Source organism: Chlorocebus sabaeus, chromosome 20 (genome assembly GCF_047675955.1).
Source record: "Chlorocebus sabaeus isolate Y175 chromosome 20, mChlSab1.0.hap1, whole genome shotgun sequence".
Classification (NCBI taxonomy): domain Eukaryota; kingdom Metazoa; phylum Chordata; class Mammalia; order Primates; family Cercopithecidae; genus Chlorocebus; species Chlorocebus sabaeus.
This window is the reverse complement of record NC_132923.1, coordinates 92686897-92707202: the sequence shown is the minus strand read 5'-3', so window position 1 is coordinate 92707202 and position 20306 is coordinate 92686897. Positions and strand designations below refer to the sequence as shown.

Genomic DNA, 20306 nt, shown 5'->3' with positions numbered 1-20306 from the left:
GCAGGTAGGTTTGCCTGTGTTCAGGCCCTTCGCAGCTCTCTGACCACTAACCACTATGAGTTTCACCCAAACTCCTGCACCTCAGAGCACCTGTGGTTTACACTCAAGATGGCTTTGCACACAGCCTGTACTGATAGTCCCCGCACTGCCACAGTTGTGTGCATATTGAGTGAGGGTGTCACAGGTGCTGCAGTGACGGCCAGTCACACACGGATGGCCTCGTGCACAGAGGCAGTCTGGAGCATGCTCTACCTACCTTCACATCCTGACAGCTTTGGCGCAGCAGCAGCCTCACATACACAGACGGCTTTGCACACACACCCACTGCCTCGTTTCCCCGAATTTATTCAGTGGCACGTTCACAGCGGGGATGGGGGTAGACACAAGGTGGGGCCTGATCTGTCCTGGAGCCCTGGGGGCACCACACACCATGCACTATGGATGGGAGGGGGCACAGGGGGGGCTTGGTGGCCCCACACAAGCCTGTGTACCAGGGAGGAGGCGGTGAGTGCCTGGGTTCCCCTAGCCCAGGCCCGCAATGGGAGGGGCTAATACTGGGCTGAGATTGAGGGGTGGGGATGGGGGGCACAAAGTGTCTGCTCCAGAAGGGCCAAGTGGCCAAGCCCTTGCAAGGGCACAAGCCCACAGGGCAGCTGGGGGACACTCTGGATGCAGAGCTATGCCACTCTCCCTCTTCCCCTCTGGTGAGGGAGAGGAGGATTCTGGGCTGGGCCAAACAGCTACCCTGTCCTGCCCCATCCTGTCCTCAGCCAATCAGAACGGCTTCGATGTCTGCTTGAAGATGAAGCCTCGATAGGCGAGTGTCTTCATGATGTTGGCAATGTTCTTGCAGTCGTCTAAAAAGGAGAGAAGACATTTAGATCAGCCCCAGATCCTTCCCCTCCATGCCCACAGGTGCTCTTACAAGGGCGGGGGTGGGAAGCAGGGTCAGATTCAGGAGCCACAGGCTTTAGAGAGGGTGGTCCCATCCCCTGGTGGCAGCATCCCTGGCTTCAGGTTGGGCTGGGTGATGCTGGGCCAGCAGGAAGCCTGGTCTCGATGCTTCTCAGTTCCATAATTCATGCTGGAAATTGGCCGGCATGTCCCGCCCCAGCCCCAGCGGTGATGTATGGGCGCCGTCGCAGTAAGAAAAAGGCAGAGTAAATGTGTAATTTCTCCCTTGACGGCCCCCGGCCGCTGGGCGATCCTTCTTGTTGCCGCCGCGTGGGGACGGCCCGTCCGCCACACTCCGTCTTCCCGCCACCCGCCTTGATGTCTCCATTTCATTACTGGGCGGCCATTCATCACACCCACGGCCAGGGTGACTTTGCCGGCACTTTCGTGTGTGTGGAAGATGTGACCCAGGCCATAATCACTAGTGACAAGGCACAAGGCTCGGCACTGCTGGGCCAGGGCCCTGGGAAACACACCTGTCCTGTGTCCTGGGCTTGTGTGCTCAAACAGCAACTTGCCTGGGCACCTGTTCCTGTGCAGCTCCGACAGGATGGGGTGGGTCCAGATTTGTGGTCCTCCTCATAGCCTTGGCCATCAGCCCTCTACCAGACACTCCTGTATACGTCAGCGGAAGCCCTGCCTCTGTCCTAGTAGGCTCAAAGTGGGTGCTAGTCCCTTTTTGGGCCCTGTTTCTGCCCATACCTTGTGGAATGTCTGCCTGTATTAGACTATCACAAACAGTTTCTCCAGTATTGGATGCTTTCAACTGTCCTAGAACCCTGGAGGCTGCAGGATCAGGCCTCTGGGGCCTCAGTATCATGGACATGGGCCAGGATTTGTTTCACCACTGCCACCACCAGCAGGAGGTGCACCTGCCCAGAGCTTATTCAACTAGAGGAAGCCTAGGAGAGAAGCAGCCTGAGTGCCTTGAGTTTTTCTGTTCAGCTGCCCACGCAGCCACCAACTCATTATCCCCTCACCTGCGTCTTCTCCCATCTCCCTTAGATGCTCCTGGGCCATAACCAGGGCCTCAGCTACCACCAGCCTTCATAGGATCGATGCTGTGATTGTAGAAATATTGTACATCAATGTCATAATCAAGTGTCGGGGGTAGTAAGCTCAAGGTGGGGTCAGGAGTTCTCTGCCTGTCAAGGCCCACCTTTGCCAGGACCTTAGCCTAGGAAGGGGACCCTCCAGCACTAGACAAGGGCAGTAGGAGGCGCAGTCTCTGGTCAGCCCACACCCTGCATCACTAGCCAGATCCTAGCTCTGCGGAGCCTGCTTTGGGCAGGCAAGTCAGACAGGGTCCTGTCTCGCAGAGCTCAGTGTGGATGTACCTGCAGTGGATGTGGGCATTGAGAGGTGACACCTTCCCCCAGGGACTCAGGAAGCCATACGGGCTGGTCTGAGGCAGAACAGTGGGAAGACAGATTGGTGGGTAGTGGCGGCCATGGCAACTCCAGACGTGACCCATCCCCGTGGTTTATGGGCCGGACACGCACCCCGCTCAGCTGAGGCCCCATCATTTGTCTCTCTTAGTGTGTGCGCCTGTGCTGTGGGGGTAGAGGGTGGAGGAGGGAGGGGCTGTGCTAGGCAGTTGACAGGAAGGGGAATGGGACAGGAAGGGGCCTAAGAGGCGGAGGGGTTAGGATGGGGCCCATGGGCTGTGGTGGTGCCAATAGAGGGACTATAATAGGGTGATTTTCTTGCCAAACAAGTCTGGCCCTATCAGGGCACCTCCAATCCTTCCTGTCTCCTGTACCCTAGGGACCATGGCCGCTGTGCATATTAAGAATAAGTCCCCTCGTTATCTGCAATTACCCAGCGGCCACACACCTCATTTCTTCCAGCAGAAAAGAAAATTAGTTTTCTATTGACTTCATCTGGCTCCTCCCTCATTGCTGGACAAATCATTCAATTTGCTTCCCCTGGCCCAAGTGAATGTCCCAGCCCCAACCCCCGGGCCACCAGCCATCCAGTGGGCAAGCACTGATCTCCCACCTGTGCCTGGCCCTGTGCTGGGAGAGGGTCCCCATGTCCCAGTCTGTCCTTGACCTCTCCCCACTCTACACACTGGATAACTTCATCCAAATCGTGAGTTTTGGCTACCCCCTGAAGATCACCGTCTCCAGCCTGGACAGCTCCTGGGCTCCACACCACATATTCCTGAACATCTCTTTCTAGATAAACCCTAAACGTCCAATCATGAGCTAATTTTCTCTCCAAGCTGCTTCTTACCCCTCAACCTGCTATGTTCTCTGTCCCAGTGAATGGCACCATAATCCACCCAAAATGCTCAAAGAAATCTGAGAGTCATGTTGCCACTTTGCCCTCTCCCTCACTCTCCAAATCTAATCAAGTATGAACGTCTGCAGATTTTCTCTTCTTAGTCTCTGCCTAATCATCTTGGATTACAACAGCTGTCCTCTTTCTCCCCCGAATTCATTCTCTTACAGCCAAAGTGATTTTTCTGACATAAATCTGATCATGTTCTTCTTCCTTAAAGCCATTCAATGGCTCTCCTTGCCCTCAGTTTAAAGTCCACACTCTGTAATGTGTCTTAAAGACTCCACAAAAATTGATCCCTGCTATTTCTGGTCTCTGCCATACTCAACCCTCAATCCCTGGACTCCAATCTAAAGGACCCCCACTCACTGTTTTCTGAAAATGACAAAGTGGGTTTTGGAGCCAGAAGGACATGTTTCCAATCTAAACTTCACCCACTGGCTTCATAACACGCAGCAAGGGCTTAGCGTCTCTAATACTTAGGTTCCTCTACTGGGGTGATAATGGCCTTGCTGTTATTGTGAGGACTGAACAAGGTGTTGCACCCATATCTTTGCACATGCTGTTCTTTATGCTTGGAATACCTCCTCTTTCTGAAGAAAAGGCAAGGAAGCTAGTTTTCTGGAGGACCTAGTGGTGAGAAAGTGTATACAACTGATAGCACAGATGACTGAAAGGGGCCGGCAGACTTGGTGAAACCAACTTGGCATTCACTCTAAATTCTGACTTCGGATCCTGTTTACTGGGTATTTCTGGAGTCTAACTTGTTGCAGTTGGCCTGCTACAATAAAGAGAGACCAGGGAAAGGAAGAAATTTGCTCCAGTTCACCTAGCAAGTCAGTGGAATGGCAGCCATGGACTTCCAGCTCCAGGCCCTTCTTCCAGCCCTTGAAGCCTTGATAATTTTTTTTTTTTTTTAAGTCTATGGCCCTACTAGAAAGTGAGGAAGCTTGGCAGAAGCACTAGAGACAGATCTGGGGCTTTTAATAGGCCAAAAATTCAGAGAGAGCGAGCAGCAGGGTGAGTCTAGTGGCAACATAGTCTCTTGGAAAATTTTCTGCTTGAAGCTCTGGGGGCCACCTGGGTTAGCAGGATTGCCTTCCAGGACCTCTCATTGAGCTACGGAGGCCAGCATGAAGCTGCTGTAGGGTGAGAGTGGGGTGGCAGGGAGCACAGCCTTGCACCCACAATAGAGGCCTCCAAGAGTAGGTCTACCTCACCTTCAAATTCTAGAAGGCTAACCTTTGGTTTTGTTTCCTTTTGTTTTGTTTTGAGACAGTCTCGCTCTGTCACCCAGGCTGGAGTGCAGTGGCGTGACCTCAGCTCACTGCAACCTCTGCCTCCAATTCTTGTACCTCAGCCTCCCAAAGGGCTGGGATTATAGGCGTGAGCACCTTGCCTGGCCAGGCTAACCTGTTTTTATGTTTCTGCAGGATCATCAATTTGTGACAAGATGACCCTCTCCTCTTTTTTGGGGCATTAATATTCTCAGTGTTGGAAATATTTTTATATTGCCAGGACCATAATGTCAGGAGTGCAGCTGCATAAATCCCTGAGAGAAGATTAGTGGGGCTAGCACCTAACAAGGAAGGATAAGCTTGTTGGCTGGGCCCAAGGACAGTCAAATGTCTGCCTGACAAAGAATCTGCACACAAAAGAGTTGCTCAGATCACTTAGGACACCCAGAAAGAGCTCACAAAGGGCAAACAACCTGAGGCTGATATTCTCCATTAGTGGTACTTACCTGGGAACTGAGTGGTAGTGGACAGGAAGCAGGGCCTGGGCTAGGGAGACCCTCAGGAGGAAGGGGACCCAAGAAGTGAGAAGTCCATTCATTCATGTACTCATTCATTCAGCAAACACGCACCGACACCTTCTGTATGTTCAGTGATCTTGTACCATAATGCTTCTGAGGGATGTGCAAGACTCTGTAGCTCCCTGCCCTCAAGGAACTCAAAGACAGCCCTGTCAGGTGTACAGTGCTATGAGAAAAGGATGCATGGAAAAGTAATCTAGTTCTGTTTGAGGATTAGGAAAAGACTCCAGAGTTAATCAGAGGTCTTAGGGGATGGGGGAGGGAGCTAGCCCACCCAGTTAGGGTTGGGGTGAGGAAGGTGTTCTCAGCATAGGCACATTTATGGAGGTGAAATGTGGAGTGTCCAAAAAAAATTAAGTTTATCAGATGGGTGGGGGTGATGAAGAATCAGAAGGGAGTGTCAAGAGATGAAGCTGGTGGTCAGTGACGGACTAAAGGGAATCCTAAAGAACCCAAATGCTAAACTAAGGAGCTTAAGATGTTAATATTCTGAGAATGATGGACATTAACATGGTTAAGGAGGGGAATGACAGTACCAGATCTGTGTTTCAGAATTACCATCTTAGATGTGAGGACAGGATTAGAAGGATTAACCCTGAAGGCAGACAGATCAATTAGCAGATTCTACTGTGGTCCAGACCAGAAATAATGGCCCAGAACTAGGCCAGTGGCAGTGGAAATGGAGATCTATTGATGATGTGGGGGAAGTGGATGGAGGTAAGAGAATTTTTAGGAAAGAGAATGAGCAAGCCTTAATGGGGGGATTAGGATGGCAGAGGGAAAGCATCTAGGATCTCAGTGCCACTCACTGAGATAAGGCATACCAGGGAAGATGCAAATTTGGGGCAGTGATGAACTTAGCTTTGGATAAGTTAAGTCATATTCCTATGGGACATCTAAATTTGTCAGGCATTTCTTTATGGTTTCTAGGCTAATGTCTTCTCTATCTCAGCATTATTAAACACACACACAACCACACACACACAAGTATCCTATGTTTTCTTCTAATACTTTCCGTTTTTTTATATTAACTTTTTAATCTGTCTGGAATTTATTTTTGTGTGTGGTAAGAAATAAAAACTCTAACTTTTTTCCCCCGATAGCCAATTGTCCTACCACCATTGATTGAACTGTCTACACTTTCCCCATCCTTTTGAAATGACACCTCTATCATATATACAATTCCCATACATGTGTCTGTTGGAGGCAGGAGAGAATGTATGTGAAATGATCAAAGAAGCCAATCAAACTGGGGGAACAGGAGGGAGAGTAGGGTGGCAAGCTGCTGATCTTATGGGACTAAGAGGCAGTGTGGCCTAAAGGAACATGCAGACACATCCTGAGGTCTGCTGGAGTCTCCACAGGCCTCCTGCCTGCGGAATGCTTAGCTTGGTAACGCACTTTATTAGTGATCTTCAGGACATGGTGAGGAATGAGGCGAGAGTCCATGGAACAGGGACCAGCAGAGATAGGGTAGGGTAGTTCGGAGGTGGTATGGAAAACAGTGCAAGGAGCAGGAACCACGCATGGTAAGGGTGACACAGCAGGATCCCTGGGTGTGTCTACATTCTAGAACCTCAACTATTGCCACATCTGTCTGTCTAGACATCCTGGCAGCAGTAATGCCCTGAGAGCAAAGTGCCAGTGCCTAGGTCTGCTTGACACAGGACTGCCAGATTAAATGCAGCCCCAGCTCCATACAGGACACACTTATTTTTTTTTTAATACTAAAAATTATTTATCTGAAATTCAAATTTAGTGTCCTGTATTATTTGTAACCCTGTATTATCTGGCAACTCTGTGATGGGGACCCAACAGCTGGGTGCAGTTTAAGGTTTAGCATCAAATGTTAGCTTAGAAGGAAGATGGAGGCCAAGACAGTGAGTTTAGGACTGACACAGCAGACAGCCCCAGTATATCCTGCTTCTGGGTTTGAATCCAAACTCCACCACTCAGTAACCTTATGTGAACTTGAGCAAGTTCCTGAATTCTATTTAAGTTCTCTTTGTTTTGGTTTCTTCTTCTCTAAAATGGGAATAATAATAATTATAGCAATAACTTCCCTCAAAGTGTTGTTAAAAAGATGAAATGAGTTATTTGTGAAGTGCTTAAAACAGTAGCTCGGTTAGTTATTATTTTTGTAATTCCAATAACATCTAAAAATAATGTTATTCCAACAATAATATCCTGATATCCCCACCCCCCTTGTCTCAGACATGGCCTACACAGTCCCGAGCCCCCATTCACGGCCACCTTGGCCCACCTGACACACTTCCTAGACACACACTCCCTTCTCTCCACAGCTATGGCTCCCATAGCTTCCTCCCCCTCTCCCAGACAGGGTCCTTACAGCCTCCACTCCAAAGTGACCCCTTTCAGCCCCTCCCCTCAGCCCCCTCCACCCCACCGAGGTGCCTGGAGGTGCCACAGGCTGATGGTGAAGGATGACGATGGTTCCACAATAAGGGGAAAAGGCAATTTCATCTTGATTAGCAGGCGATTTCTCTCACCGTAATAAGCGCGCTCCAAATAATTAGCGTGTTTTACGTAATAATGAAATTACAGAAATGCAGTCCACTTATTCAAACAACTCACCATTACCATATTTTTAAATATTAGACTTAATTAGAGTTTATCACTTCAGAGAAGTATGCGGACTGAAGATGTTTTTAAAAAAATCCTCATAAAGTGTTTATTAAGCGCTGGTAAAGCTGGGATAATGATGTGTTTGGAAATTAAGGCAATCAAACACTTACCGCCGCTCCTGGAGGCCAGGCATGGAAATGAGGCCATTACACGCCCATTACCCGCCAGCTCACAGCCACTTGGGGGCAGTGGGGTTGGGGGAGGATGTGCCTGGCCGGGAGGGCATGGTGCCCGGAAACCCCTTTGCTAGCATCCCAGAACTGCCTGACCAGTAAGCACAGCATCAAACCCCTTATGTCACTTACAGTGCATTTGGCCACCAGGAACTCAACTCAGATTTGGCCAACGGACAGGATTGGTCCCAAATGCCAAAGATGATACCCAAGACCAACCCTTATCCAGACTCCCAGGCTTAGCAGGACATGTCAACTTCATTCAAACCCCAATACAGAATGAGGACAGAAACCACACTGGGTAGCCAGGGAGGTCCATAAGAAGAGGTGGAGGGAGGATCCCACCTGCTGGCTCCAGCCCGGCAGAGGAAGCTACAGGCCCAGACCAGGTGACCACTCCCAAGTCTCGGCCACACAGGAGGAGGTAGCTGGAGTGGTGGGAAGAAACTGAGGAATTGTGCTGTGAGCCAAAGAGGCAGAAGAGTCAGGCGCCAGGCTCAAGACAGACATGGGGCTAGAACCTGGATCAGGGAAAGCAGGCAAGAACGGTGGCAGGGAGAGTGGCTGGTGGCTCCGGGCCCCATTTATCCCGGTGAATAACTAATTCTAGAATTTATAGTGCTGGGTTTTTGTTCTGTGGCCATTTATATCTGCGAGGGAAGGAAATGAAGAGGCAGCACGGACACCACATCTTTCTGTGTTATTGCTTGTCTGCCATTTGCAAATCATTATTAATTGTGGGCCCTGGTGGCAGGCTGGGTGGGGGCCGGGCTGGGTACATCCACATAGCTCTTCATCAAGGACCCCAGCCGCTGCCCCAGAGAGCCAATTACCCCGCCCTGATTGGGATCAGATAAAGAGGGAATTTTTACAAATTAGGGAATAAATAGAATTTCCACACAGGGCGCGGGCAGGACCTGAGAGGCTATAATGAAAAACCATCCGTCACCATCAGTGCGGCCTGGGCACGCAGCCCCGGCACTCCCTCCCTTGTGGGCTCGCCCTAATGCTCAGGGGCCTGGGCGTACAGGTCTAAGGACACCCCCAACCCTTCCAAGGCCTGGAAGCAGGAGCGAAGTTCTCAGGGGGTGCATACACCCTTTGGGCTTAAGATGCTTGGGCCCTAGCTCAGGCCTGGCCCTAATGCTGCCTCTTCCTTTCCCTACCTCTTCCTTCCTCAGGCTCTTGGGAAGGAGACTGAGGCAGTCCTGAGAAAGACCAGAGTTGGGGACCATAGGGCAAAGACCACATCCATGTCCCCACAGCCATGGCAACCCTAGGGCAGAGCCCCAGCCCCATGGACCACTCACTCGACTCCCATTAGCGCTCCTCCCCTTGGATCATTAAATATGTATATCTTATTACACGCCTTGTTAGAGTATCGAGCTCTATTGACTGATGATAAATCCTGAGCCTCGTCCTGGCCATAAATTTATCTGGAGATGATGAAGACTCAATAATCTAGTCAGGCAGATAATATCATCGGGCCTTAAAAAAGATCATTACATTATATGTCAGAATTAAAAGTGAAATACGCCGTAGTAACAGGGCGGCTGCTCTGGCCATTACAGAGGATGCCCGCCTCCCCCAACTCAATCCCAGCCAAGGCCTCATCCAGGTAGAGGGGCCAGAAAGCCTCACCTTCCTCCTGGTCTGGGATGCCACAACTAGAAGTGCCAGGTTATAGCCAGATCACCTACAGCCAAGTAAAGGGAACCCAGCCAGGGAGGGGTTGGCTACTGAGAACAGCTGAGCTGATCTGCCATACCTGGCAGCCTCATCAGTCTTCTGGGCCCTGTAGTGGTTCCAATAGGAACATGTCAGGGCCTTACCCTCTTCCAGAATGGCTTGAACTACCAGGACAGATTCCTTGTAAAATGAGGATACTGAGATACAGAGAGGTTATGCCACTTGCCTGTGCTGCCCCAGGTAGCTGGAAAGTACCAGGACCTGTGACCCGGCCCCAGACCCATGTACCAGCAGACTATCTGGAGACTTTCTTGTGAGCACGTGCTATCAATCCAGACCATGGCCACCTCCCTCCCAAGAGACCTGCCTGCCATAACCTCTATATCCTGACCTTTTGAGAAATCTTGTTGCCAGCCTCTTCATTCTTTGACTTTAGCACTAATGGCCTTCTCCACTGTATCTAATTTCCACCCATATTCACAGTAACACACTCAACCTTTTAAACATCCTACTACTCTTCCTTGAAATATTAAATCCAAATATCCCTGGTTTCTGACAATAACAAGGTTATTATCCAAGTGCTTGGAGACCAGGAGTGTTTTGAATTTTGGATTTTTTTCAGATTGTGCAATATTTGCATATACATGAGATATCTTGGGGATGGGGACCCAAGTCTAAACACAGAATTCATTTGTTTCTTCTATACTTTATGCACATACCCCGAAGGTAATTTTATATAATCGTTTATATAATTTTGTGCATAAAACAAAGTTTTGATGGCGACCCATCACATGAGGTCAGGTGTGGAATTTTCCACTTGTGGTGTTATGCTGGCAGTCAAAAAGTTTCGAATTTTGGAGCATTCTGGATTTGGGATTTTCAGATCAGGGATGCCTAACCTGTCTGTATACTATTTTTTTTTTCACTCACTGAAACCTTAAAATTTATACCCTTACTCTCTCCATATGTATCGTCTCTCCTGTATTCACATTTTTTCTTGCCCACTTCTTTTGCTTTGAATTAGAATGTTACTCTGTCACCCAGGCAGAAGTGCAGTGGCTTGGTCATAGCTCACCGCACTCTCGGCCTCCTGGGGTCAAGCAATCCTCCTGCATCAGCCTCCCGAGCAGCTGGAACTACAAGTATGCCACCATGCCTGGCTTTTTTTTTTTTTTTTTTGGTAGATATGGAGTCTTGCTATGTTACCAAGGCTGGTTCCACCTTCCCCAGCCTCCCAAAGTGCTGGGATTATAGACATGAGCCATTGGGCCTGGCCCTTGTTCACTTTTGATGATGTTCCCAAGCGCCACCACCTTCTGCCCCGTTGGCAGAGCCCACTACTCCTTCAAGTAATCAGAATTAATCCTCTGTGGTCTGAGCCATTTTTGGTGACCCGTTCTCCCTTGCCAGTCATTGACATAGGGATAGGCATGTGTTCTGGCTACTGAGACTGAGGGTAAGTTTGCTGAAAGGCCTTCAGGAAAATTTCTTCTCTCTTATGAAGACAAGCATGAGGGAAAAATAGTCCTTTATATTCTGCTGGATGTTTTCGTACCTGCACATAATGTCTGGGACTGCAGAAGCCATCTTCCAACCTTGAGGGGAGTTAGCCTATGAAGACCATGCTGAAGATGAAAGAAAAATGGAAACAAATCTGGGTCCCTGATAACATTGCTGAGATGCTGAATTAACCAACCTTAGGATCACCTTACTGCTGAATTTCTTTTGTGAGATAATAAATCCCCTTATTGTTTAAGATATTTAAAATTGGGGTTTCTTTTTCTTGCAGCTGAAAGTATACTAACTGATACAGAATGTAAAGGCAGGAAGGAGAATGACATAAGGAATGGACCTTACAACATAGAACTCACTGAATAAAGGAGGCAGGCCGAAGGACAAAGAGGACGCTGCTATTTCAGGCTGGGAAGTTGGTAACCCTTTTTTTTCTTTTGCTCTCTTGAAACATTTGATCAAATTGTTTCTAGCTGTATCTTAGGACACAGGCTATGTTAGGAAAAAGGCTAAAAGAATCAAGTTTAGACTAAAACCCCAGTGAAAACAGAGAGGGAAGAAATATAGCTTTACTAAGAAAGGCATTCTACGAGTATGGCTTGCAATATAAGTTGACTAAACGCCCCTCAGTTCCACAAGGTCATCAGACTCTTCAGACTTATTTCTTTCTGCCCTGCCATTCTCGGCATGTGGTTTCCAATCCTCAGACTATTTCATAGTCCAAAACAGCTGCTGGAGCTCCAACCATCAAATCCACATTCCAGGAAAAAGAAAGAGGGAAGGTGGGAAAAGGCAAGAATAGCGTATTTCCCAGCTGAGTTGTTTCCCTTTAAGTATCATCCCTGGAAGTCCCAGACAACACACTTCCTTTTGTTTCACCAGCCAGAGCTCAGAGACATGGCTGTACCTAGCTGTGTGGAAAACTAAAAAAGTAGTCTTTTAACTAGGTACACACTGATTATTATACAGGGGTTCTATAATTATACAGGGGTTCTATTTAGTGAAAAAGAAGGGAAAAGTCATAGTTTCTGTCCTAGCAACATAACTGACATGTCTGCCTTTGGAGCCTGGATTGCACAGTCCATTACTTTTCAGTCTTTTTCTTGCCAATCCTCAACTCTCTTATTCCCTTATCACCTTTGCCTGGAAAAACCCAAAATCTGCCTTCTCTGTGCCTGCCACCTGGAGTGTGTGACTAGAGAAAATCTCAACCATACAGACTAGTGCCACTAGTGCCACTTACAAAATCAGAGTCATCAGCCTCAGTTGGGTATATAAAACTGCCCAGCCAATCTCCAGTGTTCCTGATCAGTGTGCACTCTCTCTCCCTTCAGCCCTAGTGACAATTTCAAGTTTCTCTCCTTTCCACAAATCTCAAATCCCCCGCCCTCAATATCACCACAAACCCCTCACCCATGCAAACAATCTTATCTTCTACTTCACAGGAGCCACATACAAGCCACTCTTCTGAGTCTGCCCCAGTCCTCTTATCCTGTCACAAGAGAGGGCCAAGCCTGATGTCACTTTTTTTTTTTTTTTTTTTTTGAGATGGAGTCTCGCTCTATCACCCAGGCTGGAGTGCAATGGTGTGGTCTCGGCCCACTGCAACCTCTGCCTCCCGGGTTCAAGCGATTCTCCTGCCTCAGCCTCCAGAGTAGCTGGGACTATAGGCTCTTAACACCACGCACCACTAATTGCCTGATGTCACTTTCTAAGCCCATCCCTCCGCTCCACCTGGGTAGGGTCCAACCCAGAATCTAGGCCTTTTCAGGGTCCTTACATTATTGAGTATCCTATTTCCACTGATACAGCTTCACTTTTTTCTTCTGCATTGGCTCCTTCACATAAGCATGTAAATATATTCTCTCCCATCTTGGGAGTAAACAAGTCTCCCTTTAACTCCCTTTTCCATTTGGCTAGTACCCAATCTCTCCTCCCTTTTAGAGGCAAACTTCAGAGTTGTTTACACTCAGTATCTTATTTCTTCATCTCCCGCCTTGCAATCTGATCACTGCTTTACCAACACTGCATTCTCTAATGATCCCTATGACTCATGAGGATGAAGCTTTTCAGGTTTTGATTGATAAGACAATTGGTGAACAGTTCACTCCTTAAAGCTCTCTTCCCTGGGCTTCAGTGGCCCACCCTCACTTTCCATGCAATTCTCCTTGGTTCCTTTGAACACTCCCTTTCTTTTGATCACCTCTTAGATATGGGTGTTGCTCAGAACTGTCATTGGTCCTCTTCCCTTCTCACTCTCCTTCCCTGGGCAAACTTTCCCCTCCTGGAGCTTTAATTACCATATATTTTCCAATAATTTCTAGGAGCTTTAATTACCATATATTTTCCAATAATTTCTAAGTCCATATTCCCATTACCACCATCCTGGTCCAGTCCACCATCATCTCTCAACTAGGTAATGGCAGTGCCCCTGCCAATCTTTCTTCCATGGTGTCCTATTAAACCACCAATCTGGTCATTTCACTCCCTGTCTTAAAACCCAGGCTGGGCGCGGTGGCTCAACGCCTGTAATCCCAGCACTTTGGGAGGCCAAGGTGGGCGAATCATGAGGTCAAGAGTTCGAGACCAGCCTGGCCAACATGGCAAAACCCCGTCCCTACTAAAAATACAAAAAATTAGCTGGGCATAGTGGCACCTGTAATCCCAGCTACTCAGGAGGCTGAGGCAGGAGAATCGCTTGAACCCAGGAGGCGGAGATTGCAGTGAGCCGAGATGGCACTACTGCATTCCATCCCGGGCAACAGAGTGAGACGCTGCCTCAAGAAACAACAACAGCAACAACAACAACAACAAACCCTTCAATGAACCTGGAGCAGAAAAAGGACTTTAATGGAAACACTGGTGAAATAAAAATAAGGCTTTTTTTTTTTGAGACAGGGTTTCTCTCTGTTGCCCAGGCTGGAGTGTAGTGGCATGATCTCGGCTCACTGTATCTCCGCCTCCCAGGTTCAGGTGAGTCCCGTGCCTCAGCCTCCCAAGTAGCTGGGATTACAGGCGTGTGCCACCACACCCGGCCTAATAAGCCGTTTAATGTAGCATAGTACCAATGTTAATTTTCTGGTACTGATAACTGTATTGTGATTATGTAAGATGTTAACATGAGGGAAAGCTGGGTAAGGGATACATAGAAACTTTCCTACAAATATAAAATTAATTCAAAGTAAAAAGTTTAAGAGTCAAAAATTAAAACCACCACCACCAGCACCACCTCCAGTGGCTCCTCACCCCTCTCAGGACTGCTCAGCTAATCCCTATTAAGTTCAATATTGCCACCTTGCCTGACTCAGCTCCCAATGCATCCAAACCCCTTTATAAAAGTCTGAGTTCTGGACCTGTTTACATCTCTAGTCTCATCATTCCCACTCCCCTGTTGTACAGCCAAGTTCAGGCTCATTTGCCCCTTGAGTTTTCAAATCCTCTGCCTTCTGCCTAGAAAACTCCTCACTTCTCACCTGGCTCATTGCCCTCACCTCTCAGGACCCAGGATTGCTAGTGCTTCCTCTAGGTGCCTTCCCTCTATCCTGCCTTCATGTTAGGAACCTCTTCTGTGTGCTCCCACAGCAGCCAGTTTGCGTATTGTAACTGCCTCTCCTTCACCTCCTGCTAGACCATGAACTCTCTGAGGGCACAGACGTTATCCACAGAGACACGCAAGAAATACATACTGAAAAGAAGGAAGGAAGGACCAGAGGAAAAGAAAGAGGGGCAAGATTACAGGCAAACCAACTCCAGCCCTGACATTTGCCACCCAAAGCCTTGACATGCCCAGGACCTGAAACCCTGTCATGGTCTTTGTCTCCAGCTTCCAAAGCCCTGAAGGTTTCAGACCCTTCCCCACCTCCATTCCCTTCTAGCATCTTGGTTTCCCCAGGACTTTGCTGTGCAAGGAGACTGGCTGGGACCTGAGCTCTCATCTGTCTGGCCAGCCTGTCCTGCAAACCCAGGCAGCCAGGGGTGGCAGTGGTGGTGCTGGGGTGCCCCAGTCCTAGCCAATGATGCCCTGGAGAAAGGCCTAGCTATGCCTATGGTCTCCGGGAAGGGGGGATGCCCTCCCTAAGCCCTGTCCCACCTGGTAAATATTTCATCCTCAAGCTGCTCAGCTAATCCCTATTAATTTCAATACCGCCGCCTTGCCTGGCTCAGCTCCCAATGCATTATTTATCCCCTTTGTTTGTTTGTCGCTAACAGGTGGGCCCCAGCGGAGGCGCTGACTGGGGACAAGCCCACTCTATCACAGTGTGGCTGTGAATTAATCATGAGGACTAATGGGAACCACCTCAGCTCCAGGCACTTCCCTAGCTGCCTCCCCTGCCCTGGCACCCAGGGGTGGGCGAGGGCCATCTCAACTCAATTTAACTCAATTCAATACAGCACATTTTATTTACTATCTGCCTACACGTGTCAGACACTGTGCTATGCTTTGGGGATATAAGCCGAATGAAACAGACATTTCTTGCCCTCAGGGAACTTACAGTCTAGTGAGGGAGACAGGCACTAAACAGCTTTCAAACAAATAATTTCTTAATTACAACTGTGATTAAATGCTATAAATAGGGAGAGCAGGGTGCTGAGAAAAAGTACATGGGGAGACGGGGACTTGATCAAGTCTAGGAGTCAGGGAAAGCATCCCCGAGGAAGCAAACTTTAAGCTGAGCTCTGAGGGATGAGGAGGAGTTAATTAGGCTGCGGGGTGGGAATATGGGGCTCTGGGGGAAAATAAAGCCACATGGGAAGTCAATGAGGTAAAAGAAGGTATGACAGGTTACAAGAGATGAGGGAGGGGCGTGGAGTGTGGGGAGCAGGAGGAGACTGGCTTAAGGGGGACAGGAGAGGCCAGCAGAGGACAGAGGCTGAGTCTGTGCCCAAGTAGACAGGGGACTTCCCCTAAGCCAACAAGGCTCAGAGTGGGGACTCTCTTCTGCCAAAATGATCAAGCTGTCCTGATGGATCACCATGGAGCCCTCCTGAACACAGGATTTTCACTCACCACCTCCCAAACACACACTCCCACTACTTCTGCCGACTTGAGCAACTGCTGATTTCTTGACTTTGTGCTTGTGGCCTTCTGAGGCTGTCCCTCGTGCTAGGCCCACCTCCTCCAGGGACTCCTGGAGTCCTACTTGCTCTTCTTGCCCACCCTTGAGGTGGTCAAGAGCATTAACCCTCAACTGTGCTGGTCAGGGGACTCAGGGGAGCGCCTGGCCCGAGGACTTGTGAGGACACCTGCATGAGCCTCTCAGCACCCTGAAGGCTTAGGTGCTTCCATGGAAAAACAGGGCTGGATCTGGCACCTCAACCCTGTGGTGGAACCAGGAACACGGCTGGGAACATTGACCTGCCTCAGCCAAAAGTGCTCACTTCACCTCCCACGAAGGAGCATCTCTCACCTCTGAAGCCCTGGTACTGGCCTGGGCACCCAGAAGACCTCAGCAAACATTTTCTGAATGAATGACTAAACACAGGGAAGGCTCCATCATCTCCCACAATGATCTCTTTCCCAGACACTTCCCTCAGAAACTTTTCTAGAAATTTAAATAGATGAAGGAGCAAATATGGGCCAAGGATTTTACAGTTCTTGCTTCCAGTGAGCCTGACAGTTAGGGGCCAGCATCAACCCCATTTTAAAGAGGAAGAAATAGAGACCCCGGATGGGGAACGACTTACCTAGTAACACTCAACCTTGAAGGCATGAGCCTTAAACAGAATGAGGTCAGCCCGGCTCCAGGCTCCAGCATATCCAGAGATATGCTCCCTCTGTGGGCATTTCCCCAGGCACCCTAGCTCTCTAGAACAATCCTAAAAGGCACCTGGTTTATGAACTAGGTGTAGCTCTGCCAGGGCAGAGGCCTCACCGTGCACATGCTCAGGGTTTGTAATTCTATTCAAAGTGGCCACTTTGAAAATCCATATGTCTCCAGGCTTCCTGTACATCATGGTGTCAAGTCTTGGAGCAGAGGCATCCATCAGGGACTCCCGAAGGCCACGGTCTGCATGCCCACATGCCTCATCCCACCCACGTGCCTGGCCTTGGCTCCCGGCGGCTGGCAGCACTACCTTGTCCTGTGCACAGGCTCACTGTAGCCCTAGCCCGTCTGCTTGGCCCTGTCTTACCCTGGCCTTAGACTCCTCTGGTTGCCCTGCCCCACCCCCGCCCCAGAATACCTCCTTGGCCCTACCCGGCCTCTGCTCTTCTCTCTTGGAGCCAGGCAGCCAGCACGGAGGCAGCCTCGATAACTCGCTAACGTGCTGCCCATGCTGTTCTTAAAAATTTATGACTGTGCAACATGAAAAATCCGGCTGAGGAGCCATCATTAGCGGTGCTGCCTCCCTCCCCCACCAGAGCCACCCTCGTAAATTGAGATTTATGGCTGCGGCAGGCGGGGCGGGGGCGTGTGCAGGCAATGAGGATGTTGGAGGGGAGACAGGGAAAGACCAATGAGGCAGCCGCGGGGCCAGGGGCTCCCCCCTGTGGCAGCTCCGGTTTATCGCAGGCCGCAGTGATAATCCCTGCGGAGAATAAGGGCCAGCATGGGTGTCAGTGCAGCGCAGCGCTAGATCCCGCCTAGCAGTGGGACTGGACAGGTCGGGAGGGGCCTAAACCAATCACTGGCTCCTTTCGGTGTATAGGGCCAGATTTTGAGGTGCCAGGTTCCAAGCAAAGGCCTCTAGGGAGGAAGTATCATCGTTGGGGAGATCACAAGGCCTGGCCACCAGAGTCAGCTTCTCCCACTGGAGTCAGCTTCTCCCACCAGAAGCATCTGGGTTGGGCTGACTGTTCTATCCCAACCCAAGAGTGATGGGGAGGCAGGAAGGATGCCTGAGAGCCTCCTCTCCCCTTCCTCTGGTAAGATGGGTCCGTGGAAGGGATATTCAGAGCAAGAGTATAGGCCTGAGTCCCATCACACAGCCTCCTCTGACAGAGGCCAGGCTGGGGCTGAAAGGAAAAGGAGGTGATCCCACAGCCTGCATCCACCCTGCAGGAGGAGGGGAGGAAGAGTCCCCTCCTCCTCCTCCCCTGCTCACTTAGCCCTGTCAGCCAGGCCATTATGAAATTGGGGTTTCATTTACAGACTAATTAAACATTACAGCTTGTTCACAATTACAACGCGGGGATGAGGGAGTAACTAATTACGGAAGAAATGAGCTAACATTTATCTCTGCTCCCACCCTCCCTCTCCCCACTGCTGCCCCCTCCCCCCCCCAATCTAGCTTCTTCCCACTACTCCCTGGTCACTACCAACTCTCTAAGCTTATTTCCTAGGCTGGGAGACTAGAAGAGGCCTAGTAACCCCCAGCCCTAGACATAAGATCTAACTGCTATTCTTAGCTATTCTGGGAGAGGGGCTGAGAACTCAGGGCCCTGTGGCAGGGGACAGTAGGTGCTTTTGTGCAAGACCCTGTGGGTATGGCCTGTGAGGGTATGTGTGGCTATGATATCTGGTGTGGGGGTCTGCTCTGGGGTGTGTGACAGTGCTGTGGGGCTGCGAGGCTCTACATTATCTCCATCTTGTGGCAAAAGGTCTTGATGCGACTGCTGCAGATCACTGTGTGATGGGATATGAGCGTGAATGAATCATGCCCTCAACCCTCAGCCCCAGGCCAGGACAGAAAAGAACTAAGCGGCTGCAGGAGGTGATGGTTAATGCAGACCTGGGATATGGCCCTGAGAGCCCAGAGCCCAAATTCCCGCTGGGCAGCCCCATTCACTCTCCTGCCCCAGAAGCAAGAGGGGCAGGGTAACCCTGCCCGGGGGCTCAGCTGGCCTGGCCTTGGCCTCTGGCCAGATGCCCACTCTGGGGCCCAAGGAACCTCCTGGGGGCCTGGGGTGCCCCCTGTGGGCAGGAGTCCTGGGGTCTGGCTGGCCTGCCGCAGGGTTTAATAATAGTAACAGTGAGTGTAAGCGTTTCCATCCTTCCTGCCTTTGGGCAGAAGAAGAAAGGAAAGAGGAGGGAGAGGAGGGAGTGGAGGGAGCCGGCTGAAGGGAGGCTTTGAGGCCTCAGAACTCACATCAAACGGCAGGATCTGGGCCTAATTGTCTGACCCCTGCCCCTGCCTTCAATCAGCTCTGCGGCTCCCCGCCCGCCCCTTGCCTAACTAGCAGCCATGTTTTCCTCATTAGGACAAGCTCCCCTTGCACACGTGTCCCCGGACATGTCCCCAGTACTCCCAGCTCCCAGCCCTGCCTGGTGGGAGGGTACAGGAGGGACCCAGTTTTGGAGGGGCCTCTGGGACAGCTACACCCTCAGCCACCACAGCAGGTTGGCTTGGGCAACCCCAGCCCCTCTCCTTGAGATACACGGGCCTGGAGGCCGTATGCTGGGACATACTCCTGGGCTGGCTCAGCTGCTGGGTACATTCTGTCCTCTGTGTGTCCTTCTTGCTACAGCCCAACTGTCTCAGACACACAGCTTCTGAAAGCAGGGCCTGTTTGATTCCAGTCCCCTTTGGCCTGGTTCAGCCTGGCTTGGGCTGGTTTAGCCTAGTAGGAGGTCTGAGTCAGGGTCTGTGTTCACAGGCTAGTAGCTGAATGAACTTCTCTGCCTGCGGTACAAGGATGGCTCTTTTAAATGGATCCAGGCGTGGTGACATGTTGCGTGTCTACAGCTGGTGGAATGGCAGGAAAGCAGTACTCATGGTGGTGAAGAACTCCAACCCTAGACTAGGAGAGATCTGTGTTCAAATTCCTGCTCTCTCACTTCCTTGCTGAGCAGCTCTCAGTCATGACAACCTTCTGGAGCCTCAGTTTCCTCATATCCAGTAGAGATGACAGCCCTTATCACGGGGTTTGAGAATTCAGTGACAGAACAGATATAAAGCCCTCCGTACTAATACCTGGCACTCAGCAAACATAGAATGACACTGGTGTGATTCAGACCAGGCCAAATTCCCCTCTCTGCAGGCCACAGGCCCCACTTTGCCCAGTGGGGCCTATGCCTGGTCAGTAGTGTCCAGGATGGGAGAAACTAAGAGGAAGGGTCCAGAACCCTGCAGAAGGAGAGGGGCAGCCCCAGGGGGCACAGCTAATGCCGAGGACAGAGCACCTATGCTGGAGCCAAAGCACAGGGAGGGATGTCCCACAGTAGTTGCAGGTGGAGGGGCAGGGCCAAGCTTAAGGAATGCCAGCTGGCATGAGGTCAGATGGGCTGGGTCAGCAGGGCTGGTCCATGAGGTGTGGACTGCTCCATGAGTACTGTGGGCCTGAAAGGAGG

At 50.2% G+C, this 20306-nt stretch overlaps 1 protein-coding gene across 13 annotated transcripts in view; it reads right to left on the bottom strand.

Annotated features, from left to right (window-relative positions):
- Positions 1-328: 328 nt before the first annotated feature.
- ERI3 (ERI1 exoribonuclease family member 3) overlaps positions 329-20306 on the bottom strand; it is a 134788-nt gene continuing 114810 nt past the window's right edge. For all 13 annotated transcript variants that reach the window (XM_037998498.2, XM_073007378.1, XM_037998535.2 and 10 more), the window contains one exon: positions 329-857. Coding sequence is in view for 8 of the 13 variants with exons in the window: in XM_073007378.1 (XP_072863479.1) it covers positions 775-857 (83 nt within the window). In the remaining 5 variants the exon portion in view is untranslated. The remainder of the gene's footprint in view (positions 858-20306) is intronic.